At 42.3% G+C, this 18,066-nt stretch overlaps 1 protein-coding gene across 2 annotated transcripts; it reads left to right on the top strand.

Annotated features, from left to right (window-relative positions):
• The first annotated feature begins 1,293 nt into the window (after positions 1 to 1,293).
• On the top strand, positions 1,294 to 18,066 carry LOC133347713 (serine-rich adhesin for platelets-like). Of its 2 annotated transcripts, XM_061560217.1 has the most exons (6): positions 1,294 to 1,501; positions 10,432 to 10,565; positions 11,360 to 11,428; positions 11,794 to 11,937; positions 12,765 to 13,737; positions 13,853 to 18,066. In XM_061560217.1, the coding sequence occupies exons 1-6, from the start codon at positions 1,453 to 1,455 to the stop codon at positions 14,050 to 14,052; spliced, it is 1,569 nt and encodes a 522-aa protein (XP_061416201.1). In that variant the 5' UTR covers positions 1,294 to 1,452; the 3' UTR covers positions 14,053 to 18,066. The 2 variants fall into 2 exon arrangements, with proteins under 2 accessions (XP_061416201.1, XP_061416203.1); XM_061560219.1 differs by having other exon boundaries at positions 12,765 to 18,066.

The raw sequence follows: 18,066 nt of genomic DNA, 5'->3' as shown, positions 1-18,066 counted from the left end.
CAGCTGATTCCAATGCACACGCATCCAGGGTCACTCCTAGAAAAAGGAATCAACTCACAGTCCTACTAAACTATGTTTTATTTTACTAGTTAAGCCCCACTCAGCTGTATAGCTCTTTTTCAGAAGCGACCTGGTCACAATTGATAGCGCAACGAAGTGGCTTATCACGTGGAAATGTATAGCAGCCAAATACTAAATGTGGAGGGAAAACCCGGAACAGTTGGAGAAAAATCCATGCGATCACAGGGAGAGAAACACTGCAAACATCATGGGACTTCCTTTCCCAGTACCAAAATATGATAATAGGGGTTGCCCCTTTTTTCAGGCAACTAAACAGGTTTTAAGATGTTAAAACGCCAAACTGAAACATTTTTCAAGAAATCATGTCTGCATTAACCACAATGCTGGTGGTCAGAATGCAAACAAAAAACACACTCTGATGATATCTGAAATTGATTGGTCCACACCAGAGACAGCTTTCTTTCGAGCCTCGTCTCAAAAAGGCATCCTCTGGTCTAGCCAGAAGCGCCAAAAGGTGTTTGAGACGAGGCTCAAAAGAAAGCTGTCTCTGGTGTGGACCAATCAGTTTCAAGGACAATGCATTTATTATCAGAGTATGTTTTTTGTTTGCATTCTGACCACGAGCATTGTGGTTAATGCAGACATGATTCCTTGAAAAAGGTTTCAGTTTGGTGTTTTAACATCTTAACACCTGTTTTGTTGCCAGATAAAAGGGGGAAATACCTATTATCAAACACCGCAAACTCCAAATATAGAGGCATCAGGGTCGGAATCGAACCCACGACCTCCTGTATACCAGACGAGGTAGTTCACATCTCGTCACCCCGGGGGCACTAGATATACAATCCTTTCACACAACTCAAATCGCACTCTCTCTCTCACACACAACTCAAATCACACACAACTCAAATCACACACTCATACTTCACAGCACAGACACGCACAGAACTCAAATCACACACACACACACAATTCACAGCGCAGTCACAACTCAAACCACACACACAAATAGCTCATAACATTCCCAGTATTGCAACAAAACACACCCACCGCGGATTTGAACAACCCTGGCATGCTTAAGAGACGACGAGTGCCCTTAATCCGCAGCTGCCATACTCTCGCACTGCAAGAATAAAAATATGAATTATCCCCGGAAAAGGAGGAGTGGGAAAGTGAATGGACATTGTGGGGGAAATCCCCATTATCATGTGACACCCTCCACTACATAAGGGCGCGCACGTGGAGAGAGAGAGCGGTGGCTCTGGAGGAAGTGAAAGTGCGTGGCTGGAGCAGCACACAGGACCGCGCACAAGAGCAGCAAGCCAGAGAGAAGCAAGCGAGTCAAGTAGTGAGTGGCACGTTGCAACAATTAAACGGCGACCAACAGAACACACCGCAATTCACTTCGCAACCGCCGTCACAGCCGCTACGATGCTGCTGAAGAGCCGAGGTGGATGCAGACGTCCCCGCTTGCCTGCAGGTAGGTGCCAACGCGACTTTGAGCGCACGCAGCTCACGAAAACGAGCACAAACCACACGGGGATGAAACATTCTCTCCCCATCACCCGTAAACGCCTGTTGAGAGTGTTGGAGCAAAGTTGCCGTGAGCGAACACGCATCTTGTATTGTGCGGTCAGCAACCACGCCCCGGGTCGCGCTTGATCTGTCATGCACACCGCACCGGGCGAGGGTAAATGCGTGCACCGGAGCGCTTCGGATATTTGTTTTGCCACTGACCTTGGCCGAATCGAACTGAGGTCGTTGTGGGTTCGTTACGCGAGTTGCGTGAGCCACTCCGCTTTGGGGCTCCCATCACCACCACCGCCACACCAAGTCGCGACACACTCACACACACTCACACACTATTCTCAACACTATACAACACGTAAGTTTTCGCGAGCCGTAGTAAAGGTTTTTTTGCAGTTAGATCAGCGTAAATATAATATGGCGTGAACCCACCACGACCACACGACACAGCCAATTAGTAAGGGTTGTCATGTTAAGCTGGTTCGAGTCACCGCCAGCGAAATGCCTTACTCAAATTGTAAAATGTGGGTTTACTCTCCAACACACGAGTGTTCTAAAGTAGTAACTAATTGGCATGTTTCGTGTACGTGACAAATCTTACGAGTTGGGTGTGTCGGGTGGTAGTGGGTTAACGACACAATCATAGAAACGCGATCTAACCCAAAAACCTTTATTATGAATCCCTCATATAGCAGACTTGGGGCAAGTGCTGTTAGCAAGCACCTATTGAATATACACACGACGAACAGCACACACAAATTCTGAGCACACTCACTAATTTTGTACGTAAGCAAAGGTTGTGATACTATTCGCATTTGGCCAGCTTCATACACATTATGGTTTAAAAGTCAATGTGATATACAGTAGTTGTGAATTGTATGTGAATATCAAACTTTGAAACAACTTTTACCTCGGTCAGATATTTGTATAAACAAAACTACTTTTGCATCAGTTGCAGAAGTTTACAGTCTTACAAATTAAAAGGTCCGTTTTTGTTTACGTTATAAATTGTAATCAATGTTGTTTATGAGGGGTGGATATACTTTTGGAGATTAGGTCTTAAAAGTAAACATGATAACGATACTTCTGTGTGTTCTATTTTAGTGGTATTTAAGCATGATAACGAAAGTGGGGTTCTATTGTGCTGTAAAAATAACAGAGGTGTTATATTACAGTTCAACAGAGTACATAATGAGGTAATAACACAAGCCCAATTGTTTAATATTAGATTTAAACTTCCTAAAACATCATCAAATCCTAGTTTACACTACACATTTACACTATGGGCCTCTTCATCGTGTACATTGAGATAAGGATGACCACATTTTCTCAACTCCTTGAGTTGGTGGTCGAAACAACAAAATATCCATACACATTTAGTTATTTTTAACTCTGTGGTCTGGATACGAGCTTCTGTACACGCAATGCTCATCTTTCTTTGTGTGTTGTCAAATCTATTCGCCAGATGTTTGCTGATTGTCTTCTCACTGCAGCGTTCATCTCGCTTGAATCCGCCAGGGAACGAGACGTAGCCAAGTGAAATATATATTTATGTCCAGACACTGCTGCCTTGCAGAACGTGTTGCATTGCATATTCGTAGGAAATATAATACTGCCGTCATGTGCGGCGGTTAGCACGCTGGCATTTCGATCCCGCCTCAGTCCACCCAGCAAGTGTCATTTAGTCGATCGGCAGATCACGTGTAGTGGAGTAAAGTGTGGGTAACTCTCCATCTCTTTCAAGACATCTGGCCAGCGTGGAAGAGTAGGCTAAATATCACCGAGAGGGGCTCTCAAGAGCTCCTCATGGTGGTGGTGGTGGTTTCTGTGCCAGGCAGTGGCTTGCACCATTAACTTTTCTTTACTGCCATGCGAGGGGATTACACAGGCGACTTCTGGATTGACAACTCAACCTGCCAACCATTACACCGTCACAACAAAAGGCGTCGTTATAACTGCACACAGGCTTTTTCTTATTTTAAATGGCTGGGCATGGAAATTGGAACAGAAAGAATTCATAATCAAACGTTTTTGGGTTTAGATCGCGTTATTTATAAATGTGTCGTAACCCTCCACCACCCGACACGGCCAATCAGTAAAAATGTGTCACGTTGACAAAGACAAATAGTTCACTGCTTTAGCCCACCGGTGTGTTGAAGCCACAACATTTACAACACACCGGTGGGCTAAAGCAGTGAACTATTTGTCTTTGTCAACGTGACACATTTTTACTGATTGGCCGTGTCGGGTGGTGGAGGGTTACGACACATTTATAAATAACGCGATCTAAACCCAAAAACGTTTGATTATGAATAATATTGGTCGCGAAAGCCTACGTGTTAAACATGAAAGAATGTTGGGTACCTTGGTTATCTATGCATTCATCACGGCCCCTTTGCGTCGTCAATCTGGCACGTGCAAGCATGACAGTGTATGGGAAAATTACTGTATCTAACCTGGAGCAGATATATTCCTATGACTTTGTTTTTGCGGGTTTGTGCGCGAAACATGTTTTGTCATGTTAGCCGTACATGCCCACGGAATCCAAGTGATAGGAAATAAAAACTGACGTTAGGTCGTTTGATCAACCAGTGATTAAATTCGGTGGCCAAGTTTCTTAAATCAATCTCCCTGATGACGGACACTTGTGTTGCGACAGAAACGTCGTGTTATTTTATTATTATTTTCTATCTACGGGACTTTACCGAAAGAACCAGAGAGTATTTATTAAATAAATCTGGCCTCTGTCCACCCAGCAGTATAGTTGGGCACACCATTTTAAAAAGCATAATTACAGTGTTGGAAACACATTCTTCCAATTAATTTTTAAGTGATATGAATATTTGTGTTTATGCAATACCGATATTTAATAAACCTGTACTGTAATAACATAAAACTTAAAGGCGTAGTGCACAGTGACGGTGATCACACAAGTGTTCATGTATGGCTCAGAGTTCTGGGAAAGAAAAATGGTCTGGAACACATAAGGGTGACAGAGATGATATTGCTGAGATAGATTTGTGGAGTCAGTTGAAAATATCATCAACACAGAAGTGGCACGAGTAAAAGTAATATCGTCGAGAGAGGAGAAGTTGAGTAAGGATAGACAGATATGGTTGTAACACATGGCCAAGATGTCAGTAAACTACATTTTAAATAAAGTTCAGACCATGAAAGTTTAGGAAAAGAGAGAGAATGGCAGAGCAAAGAAGACATGACGAGAATTTGTCAACGGGGGTCGCGTTACTGTGGTGATGGCGATAGATCGAATACTGGAGAAAGTCGACTCAGAAAGTAAACTACACTTAATGAGATAAGTACTAAGAAGAATAACTTATAACATAAACACTAAAAAAGTACCATTGTACATCGAACCAATTTCCTAAGGGTAAAATTTATTTGAAGTCTGGAAATTGTTGCCACCCGCAAACATTGTTATTATACAAGCATGATGTGACACTGCATCAGCGAGAAAAGCTTTCCATTTTCCTCGTCAATTTTTTGACAGAATCAAAAGAACACAAACGCAATTTGTAATCGAATTGCGTTGGTGTTCTGCTGCTCATGAAAATTGTCCCAGTATTTTTTTTTATAAGAGTTAGAGGGTTATCGAGTTGTACGGTGAACCTTGACACCTATGTTTGTGCCGTGGTGGCGAGATGTTAACTACCTCGCCTGGTATACAGGAGGTCGCAGGTTCAATCGCTGACCATGACACCCGTATTATTTGGAGTTTACATTTTTTTCCCGTGGTCACGAGGATTTTTTTCCGGGTCGTCCGGTTTTTCCCTCCACATTTATAAACATGCGTTCAGAGCATTCGGCTGCTATACATTTCCACATGATAAGCCATTTACTTTGTTGCACAATCATTTGTGGCCAGGTCGCTTCTGAAAAAAAAAACTATATAGCTCAGTGGGCCTTACCTGGTAAAATAAAAAGTTGAGTTTAGCTTGATTGATGCCCATCCATAGCTAACACCACTTGAAAGTGCTATTGGAACCTTTACCCCCTTCGACCAACGCCCACGGGCTATTTTTTTTACATTTGTCATGGCTAGGTTACATTCAATCCGAAACGGCGGTGTGCACCACTTAATTATGTATGTGTTTGTTTATCTGCTTGACTGGGTGTGATAGTCATTGCAAAAATCCATACTGTACAATTTATAGATTATAAATGTCGTTACGTGTTAGCTACGCAAGTGTCAGTTAACACCCTGGACACTCTTGATGAAAACAAATATTTCAGAAAATATTTCTATAACTAGACCAGTCGACCAAAACTCTTGCTTTCATTTTTATGTAGCCTGGGGTGCCACGGTGGTGAGATGTTGACTACCTTGCTGTATATTTGGAGTTTGCATGTTCTCTCCGTGGTCACGTAGATTGTTCTCCAGGTTGTCCGGTTCCCCCCCCCTCACCACACATTTAGAAACTAGAAACAGGCGTTTCGGGTATTTGGCTGCTATAAATGTCCACAAAGGCCACTTCGTTCAGCTATCATTTATGGCCAGGTCGCTTCTGAAAAATATCTATATAGCTTCATGGGCCTTACCTGGTAAGATAAAAAAAATAGCCTGTCATTTGTTGGAAAATACATGCAAACAAACGATTCAAGTGTCATCTCTGGGATCCGACGGGGAGTAGTTCTGTCGTTGGATGTCATGGTGGCCGCATTCTGGAAAGTTCTTAGCGAGAGCTGAGTCAGCCACACTGCTGCACAGGATTTTCCCGGGTTCTTTTTTGGTATATTTGTACGGGAATTCCTCTTGACGAGCAAAAATAAGGCGACAATTGTGTAGTGTTTGGCCGTAGTCATCTACACATTCTGTTTTCATTCTGCCATTGCTGCTTGCAGCCTACATTCCTGTAGACGTTTTTTTTACATACACTGTAAAGTAGTACTGCATATTGCAGAGTAGAAAATAGTGCAGTCAATTGAAAGCTGCTGCTACTACAGATTGAAGCAAACTAAACGGTCACAGCAATGATGAGTATTTAAATCCCTAGAATGCCAAATTTGAATGAATGTCTTAACCCGTGAGACAATGGATCCCAGTAATCACGGAACGTTGGGCCAAAGTTAGTCCAATGTTTTCAAGCACATACCAACGTTGGCTCAACATTGCACATTTCCTTGGTGAAGCCCTTTGGCTGTCCACAGGACACACATTTTCACATCGTCTTTACCAACTGCAGGAACGCGACGCTCTCGTGCGTTTGCAACCACTGGACAACCCATCCTTAAATTAGTGCTTATGCGTTTTACATGAATTAAGCAAAATGCCTTTTTTTTACAAACATCCAAGGCAGATAGTGTAGTTATGGATTGGTATAATCAACTGTCGATGTTCCACAGACTTTTCAAGCACAAAGTTGAATACTGTATGTGATGATAAACAGTTAGATATCCCCCCCCCCCTCCAAATCCGGACTGACTTCTTCTGCTATAAAACCAGACATGCTGAAGGCAATGCTACGCTCCACACAAAAAAACTGTCACAGCAAGCGGTGGGCGGACAGATTTGTTCGGATGGCTTTGGGTGATGAATGCAGTGACTGCGTAGCTATTTGCGGGTTGTACCACGTGTTGTTTGGCACGATCTGAATCAAGTGGCCTCCCTGTCGAGCCCGTGGCCTCTCGAAGCAGACAAGGCGAACGACAATTCTCTGTCGCAGCTCCAGTCGTCCGCAGTTCGCTGCACGTCGGCGTCATTGTCTTAAGACCCTTCTCTTTATGCACGTCCAATTAGTGCGCTTACAATTTTCTGAATGAATTAATGACGTCTGATGTTTCGCTGCATGTGCTGTTGGAGCTTCTTTAAATACACAGTATATAAAAAAAAGTGAAAATATGATACTACGCATAAATACACTGCATTGCATGTCTATGTTTTTCAATCCGGCCATCTTTTGCTTGACAGTGGTATTGTAGAGAAGGGCCTCGAGGGACGAGCACGGGGAAGTGTGAGTTGTGGAAAGGTCGTGCAAGGGCATGCATGATGCAACCTTGCGCAAGTCTCTCTGTGAGAGTGAGGGCAATTGGGGGCTGCAGGTGTGCGCGTGGGGACACGGGGTTGGCGCCATGGGAGCACGTGTGGACTCAGAATGAGGGGGGCTCTATAAGCAGGAGTGTGCGTGAGTTCTGGGTCGCCTTGGGGAGAGTGAAGTCGCCGTCGTTGGGAGAGAGAGGAACGAGAGCCTGCGTGCACGACATCCCAGCCGCCGCAGAAGAAGAAGGGCTCGAGATGTAGAGGTCTCACTTCGTCGCCGGGTGGTGTTGGATGATCCCCCGCCCCGGGCAGACGAGGGGAGTAGACAAACGGGAGTCGTACCCGGGCGTAAATAGCTGACGGGATGTCCGCGTAAAGGACAGAGTTCTGACGTGCGCCATAATGGGTGTAAGTGTCGAGTGCAGAGAGTATAAACAAGCAGTGAGTGTACGGTGGCCAGAGTGTGTATGAGTGAATAAACGGCAAGCGGCCTTAAGTAAGAATATTCGTCTTCGTCTGGTTCTACAATTACCCTTGGTGTCAAGAAGTACTATTCTACAGTATCATAGTGTTGAGAAGCGGTTGCATTTAGATGCGATATAAATCCCAAAATGTATTGTGGGGGTGATTAATTTAGATACCCCACTACAATAATAGGGAATCATGATAAAGAAAACATTGTATTTCAAGCCTCAACACATTTGCCACCAAAACTCAATACAAGAATTCAACATTTGAACACTCAATATTCAGTCAGCTGTTAACACATTCCTGTGGAGGGAGCTGGAAGGAAAGTTGGGTTGCTCGGTCAATGGCCAGGGTCAACGGCGACGTGGGGTATTCCGCAAATATGCCCGACTGTGAGGGTGGGCACAAGCCGGCGTGAGTAGGTGAAACGTTGAGTTTTATAAGGGCACCATGGGGTGACCAGCCCCTCCCCACCCAGCCCCGCCCCTCCCACCCCCCACCCAGCCCCACCCTCCCCACCCAGCCCCTCCACACCCTCCCCACCCAGCCACTCCCCACCCAGCCCCTCCCCACCCGTCCCCACCCTCCCCTCCCCACCCAGCCCCTCCCTCCCGACCCTCCCCACCCAGCCCCTCCCCACACAGCCCCTCCCCACCCTCCCCTCTCCACCCAGCCCCACCCCTCCCATTTTTGGATGCATGATGGACGGACGGACACAATAATCCCCTGTGGGCTGGTGTAACCAGGAGGTTCCTACCAGTAAGAAGAAATATAGAGGGTCATTATAAATCAGTAGGACATCTATAAATGTATCACTCTGTATGATGAATGGTATTAAGGATATTGATTCCAAACTGATGTAACATGAAGTTGGTGTGACATACTTTCTTACCTATCTAGTCTATAATTAATCAGACTTTATACGTTTCTGTTCTAAAGAGAAAATTTAGGTGATTTAAAAAAAAACTTTTTGGGCGTAACTGTAATTTCGGGGAAGTTTTGGGACTTTTGTGTGCAGCAGTGAGCATCACGATCAGCTGATATGTGAGACGAAATAAATGCTGACACTCAAAGATAATTTCCACGTCAACTTTTTTATAGCTTGATTTTTGTTCATGTTTTTAAAGTACCTGCCCAATATAATAATTACCGCTGAAGGGACACAATGTAAAAACACATGACGTAATATATGTACCTCGGGCTGTTATTGAAGCAGCTAGACATGAACGTTATGAAATAACGCAGAGAAAAAAAACAGGGTGGAGTGCCTTTAAGAAGTGGAACATGATAATGAAAAGAAGCAAACCAATGTATATGAAGAATACCATTTTGAATCAGTACATACTGCTGGCTTTGACATTAATCAGATACATGGAGGCTAAAAAAATGGAACAAAAGTTTAACATTCCGTAAAGAAGCTTGAAGACATGCATACCTGTTATTACACTGAGAGACAGACAACTTGCATGCCGATTTTGAAGCAAAGACAAAGCAGAGCTCATTTTGACAACGAAGAAAATTGAATGGGCTTGGGCAGGATGCATGGCTGGGTGGGGATGATGGCCGACCCATGAGGCTGTTGATCGAATGGAAGCCAAAGGAGAGAATGCGTCCAAGAGGACGACCACCACAGAGATGCAGCGATGAGATCGGTTCATGTGCGGGGAATGAAAAGGATGGCAGCAGCACTGGGCCGTGAGGGATGGCATCAGCATCGATACACATTTCAAGATTATAATAATGATGGAGAATGCTTTCCTTTTTTAAAATCCTTTATATTAAGTTCACTTGCTTGCTTGCTTGCGCGCTTACGACCGTGCAAATCTTTCGGTCGTTTTTTAACCCACTTCCCGTGATCCAATCGAGCTGACATTTTGCACACAGACTCGTTGTGCGTGACAATTTCTTTTCGTGAAATTTTCTTTCCAAAATGTTACACTTTTTAGGAAAAAATAAATTATATTTAATTACCAATTGCTTAATGGTGGCAGGCAATCATCTGACCTATAGTTGGCAGCCATCTCAAGCCAGAGGACGAGAGGACTCTAGCCGCCACGCATATAAAGAATTTTTTAAAAAATTGGCCAAAGGTAACAAATAACATCGGATTACAAACATTTCCTTCATGTTTGTGTTGCACGTGGAAGCAATGGTTTAACAAATTTTTTTTTTTTACCAATTGGTAATAAATATATTTTTTACTCTAACCCTAACAAAAATAACCTCGATTAAAATACTTTTTTAAAAGCCATGTTTTAACTTGAGATATTTTTTACATTACAACATCGAATCCATGTACTTAATGTTGAATAGGTAAAAAGAGATCACATTATCGTAATAATATACGCTAACATACATAAATTGGCCTACGGAAAAATGTGTCATGTAATCTAATAATTTGTCTTTTTCTTTCCCCACAGCACTTTTCACTCTCCTCCTACTACAGTACCGACAAGTGCCTGGTACGAACGCTCATCCTGCCAATGAAGATGCTTCTGGTCATCTGGAAATGATTAAGAACATTGTATCGATGGCCAAATTCAAAAACAACATGGTAAGAATCGCTTAGCTCACTACTACACAAGTTGTTTCACTCAATAGTGTAGTTACTTCACATTGATTATTGACGTATTTGTTAAGTAATTCCAGCGTGGAACAGCAAGCAAAATACTCCCGAGAATGGCTCTCTAAAGCTCCCCCTAGTGGAGCAAGAAATGTAAGGGCCATTAGTTTTCCTTTAACAATCCAGATTTATAAAATAAATATCTCCTTCCAAAATGAATATTCACATTTGATTCAAGCATAATAGTTGATACTCGAGAAAATATTAAGACTGAATTCGCAATGGTGTGCAGGCATAACTGAAAACCCACACTCCAAACACATGCAATTTACACTGTCTTTTAACACAAATTAACAGTAAAGTACTTCATATTGGAAGAAGATATAATAGGCTGATATATCAATAGCAACTTAAATCACAGTGACACTCGGTACCTATTAATAATTGTGTATTTGGGTTGCGCTGCATGTTGTTCAGCATGATGTCCGACGTTTCGTTCCACGAGCTCAGAGCTTCTTAAAGGGATTGCATTTAGTAACTCGTGTACTCTATTGAGCTGCTGAATTCAATTTCCAAAGCTCCCAGCATGTGGAGAAAAAAACGTCGGACATCACGCTGAACATCACGTGGTAACAACGCAAAAATACAACGGAGAGCCGCACAGCACAACTGCGAACACCAGTGTAGTGCAGGATATGAACGATGTTCAGTGTTGAGAATGGTATTGTATACACACTCAAATGGGTTTTGTTTAATATATAACCACAAACATTTTGTACTTTTAGATGGTATTATTTCCACTGGACTACAAGGTAGAGACAAACGTGTTGCCTGATATTAAGGCGGAGGATGAGGTGAGTCACACCGTGTATAAAAGCACAACATTTTGTATGCTGCTTACACGTATATTTGATAACTCAATTTTAATATTCCTACCACGCTTCATATAAGTTTACTTTTCTCATGTTATCCACTCGCCTGTAGTCCATCCATGAACATTGTAATATGCCAATAGTACGTAATGTATATGCAAATGAGGCAACATATATTGGAAGGTCGGCGGTGGAATCATGAGGGCTGTGTGTAATGTTTGCTTTGCTGCCCGGCATACACCCCAGAGGGAACACTTTGCAAAAGTACTACAGTGTGGAAAACAAAGATTATTTTGATTCATGAGTATCATATAATTACTGTACGTTTCTTTTTTTGTCATAACCAGATATGTACCACTGGATTGTCTTTCCACCTTCTGAACAACGATTTGAAACGTCTATACAATCATCTGCATGAACTGCATCCAGTTCGGACAAACATCAAGCATATTTTAGAAGAAATGAGCATCCTCGACATATTAAAGGAAAAGGTAAGAAGCTAAGACTTGCCCGTTTATGTTCGGTGTCACGTCCAAATTTGGAAACTTTCACAAATTACTCAAAAACTACTTAATATAGAAACCACTAAGCAACATCGCCCCCTACTGGCAGCCTGATGTCCACCTGCTGGCCAGTGCTGGATGGGGACAGCTGTCATCGGGAGGTTCCCTGCCACGGGGCTCCTCAATGGGAGGCACGGGATAAATATGAAGTGGTGATGATATAACAAACGCACCCACTCTCCGGACCCAAATAAATCAATACGGAGGTCGCTTGTTGGGTCGCGTTAAACATTTGTCACCGCCAAATGTGCATAGCGACAAACGCAATCAAAGAGTATCCAAGATATACTCCAAACTCAAACTAAATTTTCTTCTGCGTAGGGTTTTGCAGTATTTTTGCGGTTGTGCTGATTCGCTCTCCTAATACTTTCCGGTTAGTTATACAGCATGGTGTTCGGAATTGTGTGCGACGTATCACTCCATGTGCTTGGGATATTTTTCAGGGTAGGGCTGACAGTCATGTCCGAAGGACAGGTGTGCTACTTGTTACTACTGTATGTTGCTCATAAGAGGTGCGGGGGTGGACAACAAACTATATCAACATGCTATGATTAATGAGCTAACCGATTAGCATGGTTGGCTACATACAGTGCGAAAAAAAAGTTCAACACGCATGCATGCATAAGAGCTGTAATAATCCCAGCCAAAAAACGTGAATTCGTTTTTTTTAACGGACAGTCATAGAGTTGAAAAGAATAAATATTGCAATTACACTATGAGCGAATATTTGGTTAAACAATGTTTTTGTTCCTCAGAAAATCACCAAGAGTTACAGCAAGACAAATATATCTCCTTCAGAACTTATTGACAAATTACAATCGGATTTAGGCTATTTGGAGAAATATATAGCCGATTTTAAAATATTTCAAAATAAGTTAGAGTCCTGCATATTCCTACATCATACTGAAAAACCGACAGTGACAGGTGACACACATATTTCATTATCCACTGCCACGTATTCAGACGAGACTTTGACCACCGACACCTCCATGTATTTAGACAATCAACACGAAACCACAGCTGCTCGTGGTTTAGACCAGAGCGTGACTATTGGCACTTTCAATCGTGTCCACAACATGTCCACCATTTCCATTGCCTTAGACGAAGTGAACGCGACAACTGTGTCCATCTTAAATTCGACCGCAGCATCCAATGCGACAGCCCAGCCCATACCCATCATCAGCTCCAGCGCAGTGTCTCACAGGGAGATGGCCATCCCACCCATGGAGACAAACTCCACGGATTCCTATGCCTCTGACTCGACTCTCTTGACCTCATTCGTCACTCACGTTACTTCATCGACAAACAATGAACGCATTCACCTCGACAGCACGACAGTGAGCGGGTCCGTAGATTCTACCCAGACTGGTACAGGCGGTGCAACTGTTGCACCGTCGAAAGTTACTTCAGACAGCGATCTCAATCTCAACACATCTCCCGACAAGCAAGTAAATGCCACCGGCACGCCACACTTTATTGGAAACTTTTCGGCTGCAAGTCCGAGTGAACCCAGATTCTCGTCGAGCACGAAGAGCCAACAAATAGAGTCGAACACCAGGCCGTCAAAAAACATTTCGTCGCATTCCACCGAAAGCACGAGCCAAACGAGCAGAGGTACGACCACAGACCACCAAGCCAAGCGATCAGATGCTGTCCCCACCTTGGCAATTGGTCGCGAGCTACCCACAAGTTCCGAGAATTATCGTCGTCCAGCAAAGCGCCACAATGGTACGGAAGCAAACAGGCATCGTGGCAAACATACGCCTTCAGGCTAAATTGTTCAACACTGATTGAGATGAAGTGGACAAAGGGGTAAATAAACGTGCATATTTTTCCATTGCAGAAGGACCACTGATCGATCCTCTTAAGCCAGCAGATCAGCGTCATCAGTGTTCCACCTCTGCAGCGAATCGCACTGTTCACACAGACACGGTCTTATTTTTGATAATGGGGATTTATATAGGGTGTTTGCAGAATGTACTAGGAGTTACAACATTTTTTAAAAATTCAAGAATCGAATGTCGTTTGTTTAATACGTTTTAATATTTTATATTGTACATTTATCGAAATATATGTGAAGTTGCATTGTGATATTACTGATGAAAAAAAAGCCTTTACCCTTTTCTGGCATGAATACATGTGTTAAGATGTTAAAATACCAAATATACACCCTGTGCAAGGCATACATACTTGTAAAAACATGCTTTGATATAAAATTTAATCATTGTCTTTGAAACTGATTGGCCTACACCAGAGAGAGCCTCATTTGTGGCCTTGTCTCATCGGTGTTAGACTAGAGATTGGCCGGCCAAAGGGCGAACAGCACAAAGGCAATGAAAATTTCAAAGCATTGATGGCTCGGATTGAGCAGTTATATAACGTGTGATTAATGCGGTCTTGATGCCTTGTCATAAGTGTCTATTTGGTGTTTAACATCTTAACACATGCATTATTTCGGGCACGGGTAACTGTTCTTTTTTCATCGTTTTGATACTATCAAAGGGTCCCACAGATGATAATACTACTGTTTAGTTCAGCTTAAGGTAACATATCTTGTTCCGTGGAAACTACCAAAAATCCATGAAATAGATATTTTATTTATCATTTTTTTACACAGCCAATTTTAAGTGTCCAGTCATTAAGTCTGTCTTTTAAACATTGCAGTTATAAATTATTTTCTCAGCCATTCTGCTAAGTAATAACCTGAACAGCTTGTATTCTCTATTCAATGCCATAAGAATAATATTTAGCGAGCAATGACACATCTTAAGTTTAGAGTTGAAATTAAGACACTTTGTTCCATAAGTTTAAGGGGTGGAGTGATAGTGCAGTGTTTAGCATGCTGTACTATGAATCGGGTGATCAGAGTTAAATTCCCAGCCATAGCTATCAGCAGTGACGAGTGATATATCTGAACTGGTCTGCACCGAACAGTGTGCCGTCAAACATCCTCCACGATCAATAATGGAAGATGTCATCCAGCAGCGGCTTGCCGAAGGGCAGGACAGTTTGTGAAAAATGTAAACTGTAAATTACATTTTACTTTAAGTGGACAACTGGCCATATACCGTATATGCTCACCGTAGAATGTATTACAACACTTGGATATCATAGCTTCGTGTTATATTCAAAAATCATTCTCAAGCATTGTTTGAGAGTGAGTGTATGATGCATGTCTTCAGCGAGGTCACCCGGGTGGCTCAGGAGGTAAATGTTGAAGTGGCATTGTTGAGTTCCCGAGTTCAAATCCGGGCAGCCGCCCATGATGATCTCGAGTTCTATAACGTGTTGAGTTGATGTTCTCAGCCTGGTCACCAGTTACTGAGCAATAACACCGACCCCATTTCAGATGTTGTTCGGCACCTAATTTGGCAAAAAAAAAATAATTCCAGCTGTGAGCATTTAAAATTCTGGTTGACTGTGATGCATTTCTCTCTCGCAAGGTGGATGGGAAAGTGCTGCCCCCTCATAAGCAGCCATACCTACTAGAAGCACCCAGGAATGTCTGTCCTTAACACTCGGGACGTCACTCCACGTCGACCAGCCCCCCCTCATTAATAATCATGAACAGTCACGTAGGTAAAAAATAAAATTAATAAAAGTAAAATAAAAAATCACGACGTTTCGGAGGCAACACAGGCTTCCGTCTTCAGGTGGAACCGTCACAGCACGATTGCTGTATTTTTACCTACGTGACTTTACCGAAAAAACCCAAGAGTATGAATCATTGCAGTCACGAAAGCTTCAAATCTAGAATCATGAACAGGTTACGTCCGCCATATGGACACCCCCCCCCCCCTCATTAATTATCATGAGCAAGTGACATCACTCTACATGGAGCACCCTCCCCCGTCATTAATAATCATGAGCAGGTGACGTCACTCCACATCGAATGGACCCCCTCATTAATAATCATAAGGTGACGTCCTCCAAATGGACCCCCTCCCCATTCATAATAATTAGCCGATGACGTCACTCCACATGGGGGCCGAGGCGCCTCCTCCCCCCTCCTCGGCGTCAACTCACAACCCTAAAGACACGTCACGTGATCTCCGTAACGCTGTAGCGCTGTTGAGACATCAAAGTAAAAAGGACATCATGATGAACAAGGGATTATAACCTTAAAATGAAATAGGTCCGTGTCCCCGCGCCCTTACAAATTGCACGCGCATTGATGCAATTCATATCACGTCGCGGTCTGCTTTTCGCTTGCAAGTTTCAGATTTACTGCCTTGGACAGGCAAAAGGCGAGTTTAAATAGATTTAAGAAGCAGTTCTGTGATCTCTTTTCTCGGACTTCTCCAACACGGCAGGGTGAATGTTGCACTGTTGGTAATTAAAATGGACACAATACTTTATCTTTCGTGACATAATTCCAAAAGCATACTTGGGATAAAACTGGGGGGGGGGGGGGGGACGTTGAACGTATACAATCACAAAAGTGAATATAATGAAAGTTAAGCATTTCCCCTGTAATGTGCCAGTGATAAACAGGGTGCTTCAAAAAATGTTAACACTTAGATGGAACTATCGTTTTTGATGGAAAAAGAACAGATAGTACTCTGTAACATAATAACAAATGTATGTTAATAGCTTCAAAAAGTCAGTCTCCATTTGTTCGCCATCGTTGTCAACACGTCTGGAATCTTCTCCAGGTGGTCTCCAAAGCCTGGAGGCGCATTTATTTGTGGTATTGTTGCAAATTCTCATAAGTGTTGACATTTTTTTAAGCACCGTGTATTTATTAAAATGTATACTTGAATATTTTTTATCCTGTTTGTTGAGCTTCATCATTGTCAGAAATTACACCATGTTCTCTGAACTCACCAAGAGTGAAATGAGTTTAGAGTGCAAATAATTCCAAAATCTTTGTCATTATATGTAACAAGCACTTGCAGCCATTGCTGATATTTACAATCATTAATCATTGTCATTTACAATCACTAATAATCATTTGCAATCGTGAATCATAATATATTATCAGTAATCATCTATCAGTGATTATTTAAAATTAGCAATCATTTACAATCAATAATGATCATTATTTACAATAAGTAATCATCATTTACAAACGGTACAATAATAGGGGTTTTCCCATTTTTTCTGGCAACAAAACTGAAACCTTTTTACAATGATTCATGTCTGCATTAACCATAATACTTGCAGTCAAAATGCAAACAAAAAACATACTATAATATATGCATTGTCCTTGAAACGGCAAGTATTGTGGTTAATGCAGATATGAATCCTTGTTGCCAGAAAAAAGCGGAAAAAACCCTATTATTATATTTTGGTACTGGCAAAGGAGGTCTAATGATCGAGATGCTCACCCCGAGCCCTCATTACTTTGATGGTGCATTGTCTTTGAGCTGTACGCCTTTTGGCGTCCTCTGGTCGTGCACCAATTGGATCGAGGCTCAAAAGAAAGACGTCTCTTCGTGTGGACCAATCAGTTTCAAGGACAATGCATATATTATCATAGTATGTTTTTTGTTTGCATTTTGAACTGCAAGTATTGTGGTTAATGCAGCCATGAATCCTTGTAAAAAGGTTTCAGTTTTGTTGCCAGAAAAAAGGGGAAAACCCCTATTATTATATTTTGGTACTGGCAAAGGAGGTAAACGGTACAATGTTTTGTCGTAATGAGAATTCCTTTACCATCCTATATTGTTCTTTGAATGTATTTTCTTTGTAATGTGAATGCATTTTTTAAAGGTAACGGTTACGGTTGTACATACTGTATTCATGTTTTTTTTCCAAATGGCATAGAGGTATGTTACTCAAGCCATATATGAGAAGATATACATAAACCCATGAGTCTCTGAATTGTGCTTTGGAATGTGATAAAATGCATGGAGCTTAATGTGTTCGCGGAAAGGCAATTTTAACCACATTTTTGTTGCATAAAACTGGTCAAATCACCATTCTGCTTTGTGAATGTGGTTGTTTTTATGATTCAAACGTGCTTTTTTAATGTCTGATACTTTGGCTGAAATATCGATGCAAACGGTGTACTGTAATCTATACACAGTATATAAAAGCCAAAAATTGTCTGTT

The sequence above is a fragment of the Lethenteron reissneri genome, chromosome 26, assembly GCF_015708825.2.
Source record: "Lethenteron reissneri isolate LAM-NWPU_2019-01 chromosome 26, ASM1570882v1, whole genome shotgun sequence".
NCBI classification, from domain to species: Eukaryota; Metazoa; Chordata; class Hyperoartia; order Petromyzontiformes; family Petromyzontidae; genus Lethenteron; species Lethenteron reissneri.
The sequence above is the reverse complement of the archived record's forward strand: the minus strand, read 5'-3'. Positions and strand labels throughout refer to the sequence as shown.

Coding starts and splice junctions, on each gene's coding strand:
- LOC133347713 (XM_061560217.1), top strand. CDS start 1,453: ATGCTGCTGAAGAGCCGAGGTGGATGCAGACGTCCCCGCTTGCCTGCA. Junction 11,429..11,793: donor ATATTAAGGCGGAGGATGAG/GTGAGTCACACC, acceptor TGTCATAACCAG/ATATGTACCACTGGATTGTC. Junction 11,938..12,764: donor TCGACATATTAAAGGAAAAG/GTAAGAAGCTAA, acceptor TTTGTTCCTCAG/AAAATCACCAAGAGTTACAG.